At 40.5% G+C, this 13,241-nt stretch overlaps 1 protein-coding gene across 2 annotated transcripts in view; it reads left to right on the plus strand.

Moving 5' to 3' along the window:
- The window catches only part of LOC122875471 (anoctamin-10-like), a 38,127-nt gene that overhangs the window by 4,502 nt on the left and 20,384 nt on the right, over positions 1-13,241 (plus strand). The window contains exons 4-16 of one of the 2 annotated variants that reach the window (XR_006377829.1): positions 2,186-2,359; positions 3,789-3,926; positions 4,221-4,337; positions 4,580-4,696; positions 5,334-5,672; positions 5,958-6,140; positions 6,423-6,478; positions 6,570-6,644; positions 7,423-7,587; positions 7,679-7,870; positions 7,970-8,107; positions 8,208-8,324; positions 8,406-9,642. Coding sequence is in view for 1 of the 2 variants with exons in the window: in XM_044194634.1 (XP_044050569.1) it covers positions 2,186-2,359; positions 3,789-3,926; positions 4,221-4,337; positions 4,580-4,696; positions 5,334-5,672; positions 5,958-6,140; positions 6,423-6,478; positions 6,570-6,644; positions 7,423-7,587; positions 7,679-7,870; positions 7,970-8,107; positions 8,208-8,324; positions 8,406-8,429 (1,835 nt within the window). In the remaining variant the exon portion in view is untranslated. Of the gene's footprint in view, positions 1-2,185; positions 2,360-3,788; positions 3,927-4,220; positions 4,338-4,579; positions 4,697-5,333; positions 5,673-5,957; positions 6,141-6,422; positions 6,479-6,569; positions 6,645-7,422; positions 7,588-7,678; positions 7,871-7,969; positions 8,108-8,207; positions 8,325-8,405; positions 10,592-13,241 lie in introns of those variants that run through there. The other variant, XM_044194634.1, reaches the window with a different exon arrangement.

Raw genomic sequence — 13,241 nt, forward strand, 5'->3', positions numbered from 1 at the left:
CTGAAATGTCCTTTAACTCTGTCCATCTTGATGCACACCACACTCACCATGGATGGATGGATCTCACCCACATCCATGTTCTCACTGGCCAACTTAACACGCAGCGGTGGTGGGTGGGGCATTCAAAGATCCAGAATTTATAAATGAGGGAGAAAGAGTAGATGTGCTTCCAGCCCCTTTTCAGTGTCTTATTCTCGTCATTCTGGCTTTTCTGATTATGGGTCATGCTAACTCTACACTCACCACTTCTGTTGTTGTAGAGGAAAACATAAGAGCAAGCCTCCTAAAGCTTTAAAAACAAAAAAAGTCAACTGAGAAATTCATCTGCAGTATTAATTACTTTTTGTTCCATATATTCAGAATCTACAACAGAGATTGTGAGTGCAAAGTTAACACGACAGAATGTAATACTGTCGTGATGAATGTTACTCAAGAGAGCAGGGAACACAAGAAATAGGACCCAAATGCAGACTCAGAGGCAGAGCAGATGCAGTTCATAGATTTATTACAGGGAAAGGCTTACATGGGTAGTCAGGCAGGCAGAGGTCCAAATCCGGATGGCAGTCCAAGACAAGCAAACAAATCCGACTAGGAGCAGGTAATAAACAAAATCCAAGGTACACAGTAAATAGCCAAGGAAACACTGGCAAAGAGCTGAAACACTGGCAAAGAGCTGAAACACTTGACACACAACTGATGAAGATGAACTGACACTGAACAAAGGAAAAAAATCCAGACTAAATACACTTAGGGAGGGAAGACAACGAGACACAGGTGCAATTAATCAAGGCGGGGCAAACAATCTAACCTGGAGGGAAAGCAAACAAAGACAGGAAGTAAAACCACAAGACACACAAGGAGAGGAGTACATTACAAAATAAGACAGGAAACAGGACAAAACCCCAAACTTAAAAACCCCAAAGTTAGGCTACTTCTGTTTAATAACCTGCATTTCACATTACTGTTTATCTTCACCCATTTGATAGATCTTCTTAAAATGACGTGCTGCTCTTTCTTTTTCTGCGTTCCCTTTCTGCCAAACCACATAAGCAACTACCCTGCCAACAGACATTAATTTTCTTTTTCTTATCTTTTTCTGTATGCAACCACTTCTTGCTATCATTGATTCATTGATTAAATCAACACCACTGGAGCAGCACTATCTGCAGTTCCTCTTCTAGACTTAGCTCTTAGATTTGTTTAGTGCTGCATATTCACCTTTTTAACTTTTGCATCACATATCATGGACAGAGTTTTTTGTTTTGACCATGATACAATACACTCCACATTTGTGCTCCTGTTCTATCATTAGCATTTCTTTGCTGATGACACTCAGCATTACAGGACGGGTGGGCTCAGGACGTAGACTGGGTTGTCCACTGATCACATGTTCAATCCCCACCTCCTCCTGTCCACATGTCGAATTGTCCTTGGGCAAGACACTGAACCCCAAATTGCTGCTGATGGTTGTCCAGCACCCTGCGTGGTAGCTTCCTGCCGTCAGTGTGTGAACGTGTGCGGGAAAGGGTGAATGAGTGGCAAAAACCTTGTAAAGCGCTTTGGATAAATGCGCTATATAAATGTAGCCATTTACAACATTATTTTTCTTTTTCTAACAAACAGATAAAGACAAGCATCTAATTTTGTCCAGTTGAATGTCACATCAACACATAAATCTCAACCTAGCCAAAACCGAACTCCTTGTTTTTTCAGCAAATCACGCCCAAATCATGCAAAACCCCATCAGTTACCTATCTATCATGAAGCTCAAATACGCACATGGGAGAAGTTTGCCCTCAGGGTTTTCTGCCAGAAAGCCTTACTACTTGGTTAGGCTTAGGAAAAAACAAAGGCAGCAAGTCTTTCTGCCAGCAAACCCTAAAGGCAAACTTCCACGTGCCAAATCTCTACTACTGCCTGCATGTTTGGTTAATATATCAACTACTGAAACAAGGTTTCTTCCTATTGAAAGAATGTGACCAGCTCAATGTATTAACGACAAGTACACATTTTTCAACTTTAAAACTCACATGCAATATATATACATCGAAACAGTTTTTGGTTGCTGTAATTCTCCCTCCTCTCCATACTAACCACGAAGAGATCCCTAATTTCCTCCATTTTGGTCACAAATGACAAAATAAGAGTTTCAATAGTCCTTCTTTGCTCCACTTACTCACCCTAGGTGCTGCATTACTGGCCCACCCGGGCATGGATGCCAGTGGTGACATCATCATGGTCTCCGCCCCACGCTGTACGTTACTTAGAGCGACTGAAGAGTTGGGACTATGTAAGACTTACCGCAACGAGGACATGGAAGCCTTCTCCTACAACGACAGAGACAACTTTAAAGATTCAGGTATAGTAGTGGAGCTTTGAATGTATTCATGAACACACATGTTGAAACCAGATCATGAGAGAGAGTGTGTATGTTAGTTATTTAATACATTTACAACATAAAGGGCATCAGGTAAAGTTTTAGTTTCTCAATGTTTACTTAAACAGATGCTCAGATTTCTGTCTGCTAAAAAGCCTCTATCTGTTAGGGATGGAAAAATTTCCACTTGTCTTTTGGGTATACCAACAGAGATTTAGTGTTGAATGGTTGCTAACTCCTCGTGACTCATAATCTCTGGCCAGATGTTATGACAGTCCAGCCACGTAAGGGAGTCCCACTGGGAGGCTTCTGTTGGTCCCTGTTGATTTAGCAGTGTCCATCTTGGTCTTACGCCACTCTGTGTACCTGTTAGCTAGGAGTGCCAGCCAGACATGCATACACCTCCCTCTCTCTATCGTCCCCCTCACTGACAAGATGTTGTGCTCTGTGTAGGAGGGTCCTCACCGTTGATCTTTTGGTTGGAGTTAATTAGGCTATTAGTCTGTGTGTGGGGGTTTCCTTTTTATACTGTGGTCTTTAAGCTCTCATTAACCTTCACATAAACAAAGGTGTCTGGGAATGGCCGCTTACTGACCTCTTCCTGCTTTCTAGTGAACTTGATTTGTGGGGTGATTTTATGTTGGATAAAGGAGCGTGTTAGATTAATGACCTCCACCTCTGTCTCAGTAGGGATGCTGGTAACCAGTAAACTGACAGCAAGGGTACCAGTCTCTGTGAATGGAGCACTTTCAAGTCCTTAATTTTCTGGACAAAATCCCCACTTTTATTAATATGATGTTCGGTACATCCCACCAAGGGCCTGATGCCTTCAACCTTCACAATCAATATTGTAGGATGTTTTTAGCCATGCTAGCGGTGTGTCGGTCCACCACTGACTGAAATATCTCAACACCTATTGGATGGATTGCAATGGAATTGGGTAAAGACATTCATGTCCACCACAGAATGAATTGTAATAACTTTGTTGATCCCCTGACTTTACCTCTAGTGCCATCATCTGGTCAAAATTTCAATTGTCCAATTCTTTGGTTTATGACCAAATACCTGCCAAACTAACGATAAACCCATCAGTCTCAGCTGTACTTTGTGTTTAGTGCAAATTAGCCAATGTTAGCATGCAAACGTAGATGATACAGTAACATGGTAGCATGTATGATACTAAACATCTGCATGTTAGTGTTGTCATTGTGAGCATGTTAGCATGCTACTGTTAGCATTTAGCTCAAAGCAACACTGTGCCTAAGTACAGCCTCACAGAGCTGCTAGCATGGCTGTAGACTCTTGGTCTTGTTCTTTTAAAAACTGTATTTTTCATTCTTGTGTGTTTGTGTTTGTCTACATGCATCACTGGCTATATCCATGTATATGTCTCTATTCATGTGTGTGACAGACAACATGGAGGTGTTCCTGACCCTGGCGGAGCGGCAGTATATAGTGAAGTACGAGTTAGATGGTCTGAGGGCGCAGAGAGACCTGAGAATACCCGGCCTGTCTGACAGATACACACTGCAACACCGAGACAACATCTGTGAGTCCTCTCACTGTGTGTTCACATCAGTATGGGTTAGACAGGATGCACACACTGGAAAAATATCCATCAAGATAAATACTGTATTATTGGAGCAATGTGAAGACAATCTACCTGACCACAGCTCACAATCGATCAAGAAATTGCTTTAGTCAGCATCAGCCTCAGTGTGTGTGTGTATGTAACTGTATATGTGTGGATTAGTTGTCGCTCTTCTCTTTCACCAATATTGTCAAGTCTCTCTGGGGCGAAGTGTTGCTTTGATGTCGTGTGTAAAACTGAATGTTGTTGCAGGGCAAAAGCTTGGGTCAGCTGGTGTTATTGTGGACATGTTTCCCCTCCACAACCCGGGCAAACTGAAGGATCTCAGTGAAGCCTGGTACTCTGGGAATCAGCTGGCTCAGCCCCTGGGTAGGAAATACAACACACACACACACACACACACAACCACATGACTTCTTGTACGCACACACACATGCAGAAACTGATGCAAATATGGTCACAGTCTTATTTTTCATGCTTGTGTCACTCCTGAGAGGAGTTAGAATTCACAACAGATGGCTGTGTGTGTGACAACTTCTATTTTCTGCCTGTAAGACAATTGAAGTGTGTATGCACTTACACCAGACACCTCTATCTACTGCTTTATCCAGATTCAGTCAATGGGTATTTTGGAAGCTCTGTGGCTTTTTACTTCAGCTTTCTTGATTTCTACACCTGGTCTCTGCTCCCACCCGCGATACTGGGCCTGTCCATCACATACTTCTCAGGTAGGTGTGTGGATTTATCATTTTATTTTGTTTATGTATACCGTGTAAGGCATTGATGACATACTTAGCACTCAAAAACATAATTTTACCATTATGGAGACATATTAATTTCTTGTCGCAGCACAATGTTTTGCAAGCTTCACACCTTGATAAATATCTTAAAGCTGCACAAGGCAGTTATTTAATGTTAACGGCACACATTACAAGGTGAAGCAGCTGTTTGAGCTTTAGTTTTCTGAATACTGAGAAATCAGGAAACTATGTTAGTTAACTGCCAACAGCATGCTCATTTTCACTGGCCAGTGTGCGATGCTTTACACCAAAAGATAACAAAGGGACAAGAGAGGATTGCAACAATACCAAAGGTCTGCCAGGCTAATGGCCCTATTAGGCTATAATACTATAATATTTTGTTGAGTGTTAGCGTAAAATAGTTGAGGTACAGACCAGTGTGAGCGTCAATCCATCAAAGATAATGTTGCACAACTCCAGCACACCACGCTTTATTCGCAAAATGTTTTCAGCTGTCTTACCACATCTGGGTTGTGTCCAATTCTAATTTTGTCCATTGCACTGAGTGCAGCTATAAGTTGAAAAACAAACAAACTGGACACGAAGTTCTTCTTGCCCATCACAGGTAAGGTTCCGAAGGAGATGGAGGAGTCAGTCTCTGGCTCAGGAGTAACAAGTTTTGAAGATGACTCAGGATCAGCTGTCAGCGGTCACATGATCCAGGCGGTGTTCAGCATGCTCTGGTCCACAGTGTTTTTGGAGCTGTGGAAGCGTCGGAGCTCCTCCCTGTCCTACCGTTGGGGGACCCTGCACCTTTCAGAACGCTTTGCAGAGCCCCGGCCCGGTTTCCACGGCGACGTCGGGGTCAACCCTGTGACAGGTCGTGTGGAGCCACTCTTTCCTGAATGGCAGAGGAACCTGCGTATGGCACTGGTGTCAGTCCCAGTTGTGGGGCTGTTTCTAGGTAGAACTTGAATTCATCAGTTCACATTAATGAGCTAAAAGGTACCATGATATTCATTAGTTGCTTTATTTGATAACTCAAGTAAAAGAAGTATCAGTGACATTTTCCAAAGGTCTGCTGTGAAACATCAAGTTAATGTCAACTAAGGATGAAGTGATACATTAGAGTGTGAAACATGTGAAAGCACTTAGATGCAGAAAAGTATACTTTGCTAAAATTGTAAAACTTCTTTTCAGCCATGCCTCCGTCCTCATGTCTCCTGCCTTGTCACGTCTCTTCCTGCAGGGTTGGTGGTCCTGGGTATGCTTTGTTTCTACTGGGGGGAGGCCCAGGTGCAACAGCTACACAAAGACTGGGACTCCCTGATGTCGCAGACTTTGCTCTACATGCCCTCAGTGCTTCACATCGTCTATACAAACATGCTAGCGACTGCTTACAAGAAGGTGGCACAGTCTCTGACTGAATATGGTAAGTGAGAAGGAAGGGATGCCATGGGGGGAATGAAGAATCATACATTTATGAATACAGTGGCAATAATATTTGTCTGATACTGATGCTGAGAAGCACTGAAGAATTTGTGGCAAAGATTCAGTCATGTGTGGAAAAGGGTTATGGGAGGGAGACAGGGACACAAAGAGAAAAAAGAGAATAGAAAATGGTTGTTTAGCTGATCAGGTTATGCAACCTTACCAACACTACTGTTCATAATGCTTATGATTAGCCATTAATTAACCTTATATTTCTCTTTAGAGAACCACAGAGAGGAGTCTGCCTTCGAGAACCATCTGACAGCCAAAGTCTTGGTGGTCAGTTCCTCCTCTCCTCTCCAACCATTAGCTCTTACATCCTCTTAGCCCAACAGGCTCTTTCACCAGGCTCTTTTCCTTCTTCCCCCAGTTCACCTTCTTCAACTACTTTGCAGTGCTCTTCCACATCGCCTTCTTCAAGCAGGATGTGCCTTTGCTTCGAAAGGTAACAGTTGAACTCTGCAAATCTTCCACTGGTCTCAGTAAAGAGTTGTGTCTTCAACCACTCCAGTGATTTAGTAATGCATTTCTAAAAAACTTGGGGCGTGAGACAGATTTAAAAAAATTAATGAATCAGAGGCCAAGATATCCTGATCTTTATGCCTAATGTGGGTCAAGATCCAAAAATACTGAATCCTACAATTCCCATAATGCAACTGGATTGCACCTTTCAGTAGACCCTCCCTGCTGATGTCTTTCTAACAGCACTCACCTTGTTTGTAACACAGGCTTTTTTAGCTGACATGAAAGCTAGCGTTGCGGTTGCTGGGAGGAATTCATATTTTTTTCATTTTTACATACAGTACATCAAAGATATATGTTGATTTATTTCTGTAAGTTGACAGCTGTGTCAATGTCGTTCACAATTTTCCTGGATGTTGCTAGCTAGCTAGCTATGTAGGAAGATGACATTCCCACTTTTAATCCCGTCTACAAAGCTTTGATGTGTCAATTATGTCTCCAACCAGCAGAAACAGCTGTCACTGAGCACAACGCTAGGCATATTCGGATTGCTTGACAAATCTGAGATATGGGCGGCAATTCAGAGGTCTGGAACCAGAAATAAGCAGTAGTACCCTGCATAACGAGTAAACTGATCTGCAGGTGTAAAATCGGTGGGGTGCCCCTTTCAGAATGAGTGCAAAGTTGAAGTGTGACCAAAAAATAAATTAATTAAAAAGTTCCTGAGTGACAATCAATTCTCATATTCTCTTTGTCTAAAGCGTCTAGCATCTTTACTGATAGTGGCCCAGCTGGTCAACCAGGTGACAGAGGTGGTCATACCCTTCCTGGTGGACCGGTTCATCAGCGCCCCCCATAGAAGAGAGAGTAAAGATGATACAGAGGAGGACAAATTTAGGAACCAAAGCACCCTGCCTGCTTTCCCTGTGAGTGTACAGTATTCAGAAAAAGTGCATATCAAAACCGGATTAGAATAGACTCCGGCAGTGTATGACACAGCTTCTTGTTTTGTCACAGGGCCTGTTTGCAGAGTACATTGAGCTGCTGGTGCAGTTTGGGTATTTGAGTCTTTTCTCCTGTGTGTATCCTCTGACGGCCGTGCTGCTGCTCATCAATAACCTAACGGAGATCCGATCAGATGCCTACAAGATCTGCAAACTCTTCCGCAAACCCTTCTCCCCCCCTGTGGCTAACATGGGCGTGTGGCAGGTCAGCAGAAAACACAGCGCACAATAGAAATGAGACGCAGCCAGTATGTCACGCAGCCAGTTATGAGAGAACAGCTCATGTCATTGTCTTGTGTTTCAGATAGCATTTGAGGTCCTGAGTTTTGCCTCCGTCGTGACCAACTGCTGGCTGCTGCTGCTGTCACCATGGTTTCAAGAGCTGTTTCAGGAGGGCAGGATGAGCAGCACAAACATTCTGCTGTTGGCTGTTTTGGTGGAGGTAAGGAGGAGGACGGAGAGGTCATCAGTGAGAGTCACATTCAATATAATTACATCTGTTTGTGTTCCCCTGATATTTTTACCTCTGTGTGTGTTTGCAGCATGTGCTGATCTTGGTTAAGGTAGTTTTGGCGGTACTGATCCCTGATGAACCGGACTGGATCCGAAAAAAGAGAATGCATATTGAGTACAAATCCATGCAGGCCTTGAGACAGCAGGTTAAATCTCGTACATTTCATTATTTAGCATTTTGGTTTTCTCCTTCACTTGTGTGACAAGTTTTCTTTCATCTCTTCCAGAAGCTGCATTCTGAAGAGTCCTGATTGCATTTCAAAGCATTAAGGTGATGCTTTGTAGTCCTGTGCTGTCCTGATTATTTGACATCACTGGCAGGCTCAGAAACAGACAGAATATTTGACAAAATGTTTTTTTCTCTAGAGGGGGATGAGGTGCTGTCTCCTAAGCTACATTTAGTGTTCAGGAGGACAATATCATCATTGGAGTGGTTATCATAAGACAAAAAGCAGCAAATAAATACATTTATTATTTAATAAAAGTCAGTAATTAAAGCTGAAAACAGATGTTTCCCTCAGGAGTTGGTAGAGACCATAACAGAGCTAAATGGAGAGTGAGTATTGGACCTACATTTGTCAGATGGCCAAAAACACGACTCCAAATGAATGCTAACATTGCTCTGTGTCTGTTGGATGTGTAAATAAGCAACTGATTGCTAACAAGTTAGCCATATCAACTTTATAAGGGGATAATACTGTAAAACTTCAATTAAAAGCCAAGCCCCAATTAAACGCAGAGTCCCTTGTGGTTACACGTTTTGACAAATAAATCCATGTCTCAATCAGATGCTGGGTCTGGTTTTTATAGAAGTTCTTTGGATGTATAAAACCTCTTAAAGACCACGGTCGCCTGCTTGAGCTAGTTCTAAGCTACTTAAATCGTGCATTCAAATATAAATGTTTGACAAAAGTTTTATATTTAAATATAAAACTTTTGTCAATATGGACATTCTACACATCGTTAGATTGGTTAGATTCTCCACAATTCAATTGTCAAGTTAATTCCTTTATTCCTTCATTCCTTAATTATTTACCGTATTTCCCATATTTTCTGAGCAAGAGTTTTGTGCAAAAGGAATTAAAGGCCTGTCCCATATAGACGGCTGTCCCAAGTATAGGCAGGTTGAGTTTAGTGATTGAAGCAAATAAAAGCCTGGGCTATTAATTGAAGCTTTACGGTATGTTAATGTTGGGTTTACAGCTTGTTGTGTTGCGCCTAAGTGGCCAAAAAAAAAAAAAATCAGTTATTGCAGCTTTAATTTCTTTAATTTTTAATTTTAAAAAACGTATTACTTTTTTAACGTTAAATTTTTGTCCGTGGCTCCATCAAATGGAAAAAAACAGCTTGTAATTTTTTATCTTAAACTTGCAGTCTGTATTTTTAGTAAAAGTAAGGTGCCAGCTTAGTTTAGTGCTCAGTCAACTGACAGTTAAAAGATTTTAGAGAGAGGTGAAGAGAGAGGTGAAGCATTTTACAGTGGAGTATTTTACACATTTCTTTTTAAATGTTCTACAATAATGGGTTTATTATCTGTTATTGTGCTAAATTCACTTTGACATTTGCTTCTGGTTGAGCAGTCAGTAGAAAATGTTGCACTTGTACCCTCCCTTGATGATACTGTCCTCTCCTTAAATAATCACTGTATGGTTATAAGACCACATGACATCTGTAACATGAGATGAGTACAGTAAACTATGTGCCGAGATTCGATTTGCAGTGAAAGTGATTGGGAGCTACCAAAGAACCACTCTGTGCTTTGCTATTAGAAATTTATTATTTTTTTATGTGTGGATTTCATTATTTACTCACTTGTCTGTGTGTGTTGTGTGTTTCTAAGAATGATTGCTTGAGTTCACGGTGCTGCAACAACTAATTCACTTTATAGTCTGATACTTTACAGTCATACTAGAGTGTTATTTCACTGTTCACTCTTCACTGCTGGCAGATTGGACTTTATTTAATGAATGTGCAGACGAATCCACTGGGGAAGTCCACCATTTCTTACTTCTAACAGTGGTGTATTGTTCACTGTATAAGTTATTGTTTTTAGGAGTTAGTATTCTTTACAGCCACCAGGAGGCACTATACACTTCCCATTTTATTCCACATGCAGCTTTTCACAAGCCCTGGTGGCTGCAGAGGGACTGATTCCGTAAAGATGCAGATGGATGGTGAGACTTCCTCAAGTGGCTGCAGCTGTATGTGTGCACCACTGACACTAAATATAAACCAGGGTGTGTGTGTCTGTGTCTGTGTATGTGTGTGCACGTGTGCTCTGTTCTGAAGTGCTGTGACGAGTTAGTGAAGATAAACTTTTAGACAATCTGGTTCCAGGATCAAGATTTCAGGTCAGAAACAGAGGTGACAATGTTTGCTGGTTGTCCCACAATAAACCCACAGAAGGAAACTGGTTGGTTGTGTGTCTGCTGTTTATGAAGAGTTAGTGGGTGAAAGTATTCAGCCTTTCCAACCCACTGCTGTAACTAAGTACATTTACTCCAGAGCTGTGCTTACAATTTTGAGGTACATGAGTATTTTAATTTATGCTCCTTTATGCTTCTACTCCATTACATTTGAGGGAAATATTGTACTTTTTACTCCACTACATTTATTTGACAGCTACAGTTACTAGTTACATTACTAGAGCTGAAATGATTAGTGGATTAATCAATCAACAGAAAATTAATCAGCAATTTTATTTTGATAATCGATCAAGTCATTGTCCAAGCAAAGCTAGTTTGTTACAGTTCTCTGTCATTTTCAAACACATGCAATTTATTGACATACAATTACTGTGGGGATTTAGGGTTCCCTGGGGGTTCGGGGCCCCAGTTGCCTGATTGGTAATCCGGCCTTGTCAAGAAGGGAATATTTAGTTTCCAATGTGTGGGGGAGAAACTACAGCGTACCGTGTCCATGTTCACATTATCTAGAAAATCAGCACAGTGCACACATTCATCCTGTTGATTTAATCCATTTTAATAAATAAATACAGAAAAATAAGTTCATGGCTCCATAGAGACGTGGTCCTAGTTACAATGCAGGTCAGTAGACACAGACACACTGAGAAGAGACAGGCGGCAATCACACAGGAACAAATAATGGGATTTTATCCCTCTTCTGCACAGATTTTATGCTTCCATGGCTGATGAAATGAGTGATAATCAGATTTCACGTGATATCCGCTCCTTATATAGGCAGGGGCCGTCCCATCACAGGTCACAAGGTAAAAATCTAATTTGTTGTAAATAAGCTTTGTTGAAGTATAGGAGGAAGATGTAGCTTATTGTACAGCTTTGGCCTTCTTTAACTAAACAAAATGTTACACTTCTTGTCTCCGCTTCAAAAGAGGAAAAATACAGTGTGTATGAGAAAATATGACACACAGAGGCATTATATGGTAAAATAATACCATACAGAGGGACTCCTCAGCTACACAATAACATATCACTGTCATTTGGTCTAAATGACCAAGAAGTCTCTCCATCAGTCCCCGGATACTGCTTGTAGAAAGCTACTAGCTAGTCGTACTGTGTGCAATTCATCACTCAGTGGTTTACCTCAAGGTACTTACAGTTACACAAAAACAATGTCCTGTCAGATCCAAGACACATGGAGGTATATTGTGATAAATAACAGTAATAACATGCACAAAGTCGCATATCTCTTCAGAGAATTAATATCTTTGTCACGTTCTAAAAAAAAAAAATCAACTTCTGCACATCCAAAATAAATAGACACAGACACACTGAGAAGAGACAGGCGGCAATCACACAGGAACAAATAATGGGATTTTATCCCTCTTCTGCACAGATTTTATGCTTCCAAGGCTGATGAAATGAGTGATAATCAGATTTCACATGATATCCGTTCCTTGACCAACAAGTCTCTCCATCAGACCCAGGATACTGCAACAACAAAAAAGAAAAAAAATTCACAAGTTAACCAAATAAAGAGGGGAGACTAACATTTAAAGTTGTCCTTGATATCTGTAATACAATAATACAGCATCATTTTATGGCCTATCGGCTAGTCAATTGTATTCCAAGAATTATCAGTCATATTTTAGAAGGTGAAGCTATACTTAAATCATTAACTCGAATAAATGTAAAAACATAATCAATGTTACATTTAAATATTTAGACCCCACAATTCATTGTGTTTGTGCTGCTTAATAAAAGGCAAGTCAGAATTTTTTTTTATAGCTTATTAGTCAAAAAAAAAAAAAAAAAAAAATCAAATGATCCAGGTCCTAATTTAACAATGTTTCTGGCAGAACTTCTATCTTGGATTTTATCCACTAGATGGTGCCATTGTTCAATGGTTGTTGGAGTTACAGGCAATTTGTAAAGTGGGAGTTTTGGAAGAAGTAGGCTACTCAGATCCAAAGTATCAGTACCACAATGTGATATTGATACTTTCACTGAAGTAGTGAAGGGTCTGAGTAGGCAATTTCTTCCAACACTGCAGGTCACAGAGTCTGATGGGCCACCAAATACGGGTAAACACCGGAATAAAAAATCCCAATTCCCCACAGACAATCTTACTGACTCACAGTTTGAGCACTTCTACGGCTTAGAATCCATTCAACATAAAATTAAGGTATTCTAGTTAAATATAAAGGTAAGTAACATATTTAGAGAATTATTTTTGTACAATTCAATTTCTGTTTCCTAATTCCAAACATTAAAAATACATTTGATATATGGTTCATGTGGGATTTATCACTCAAAGTTCAGATACTTTTATCCAGAATTGAAGGTTTATTATGTTTACTTTATCCTGTTAATATATTAGAACAAAAATAACTTGAGTATTCCAATACCTGTTTGAGACTATAGCATTTGATGGAGAACCAGCATGTTTTTTAACACTGCCACATCTAATCTGCGCCTTAGAATTATCAGGTTTTATCTGCAGTTTGAGTTATTGTGGTTCAAAGTTTTCACATACTAGAAAAACTGATATGGCTTAAAAGATTACCCTCCTTTTATATTTTTTAAGTTACAGCTTTTAAAACATATTTGAGTACTGTTGAAAACTTAAAACTCAAAAAATAT

This window comes from Siniperca chuatsi, linkage group LG4 (genome assembly GCF_020085105.1).
Source record: "Siniperca chuatsi isolate FFG_IHB_CAS linkage group LG4, ASM2008510v1, whole genome shotgun sequence".
In the NCBI taxonomy this organism is placed as follows: Eukaryota; Metazoa; Chordata; class Actinopteri; order Centrarchiformes; family Sinipercidae; genus Siniperca; species Siniperca chuatsi.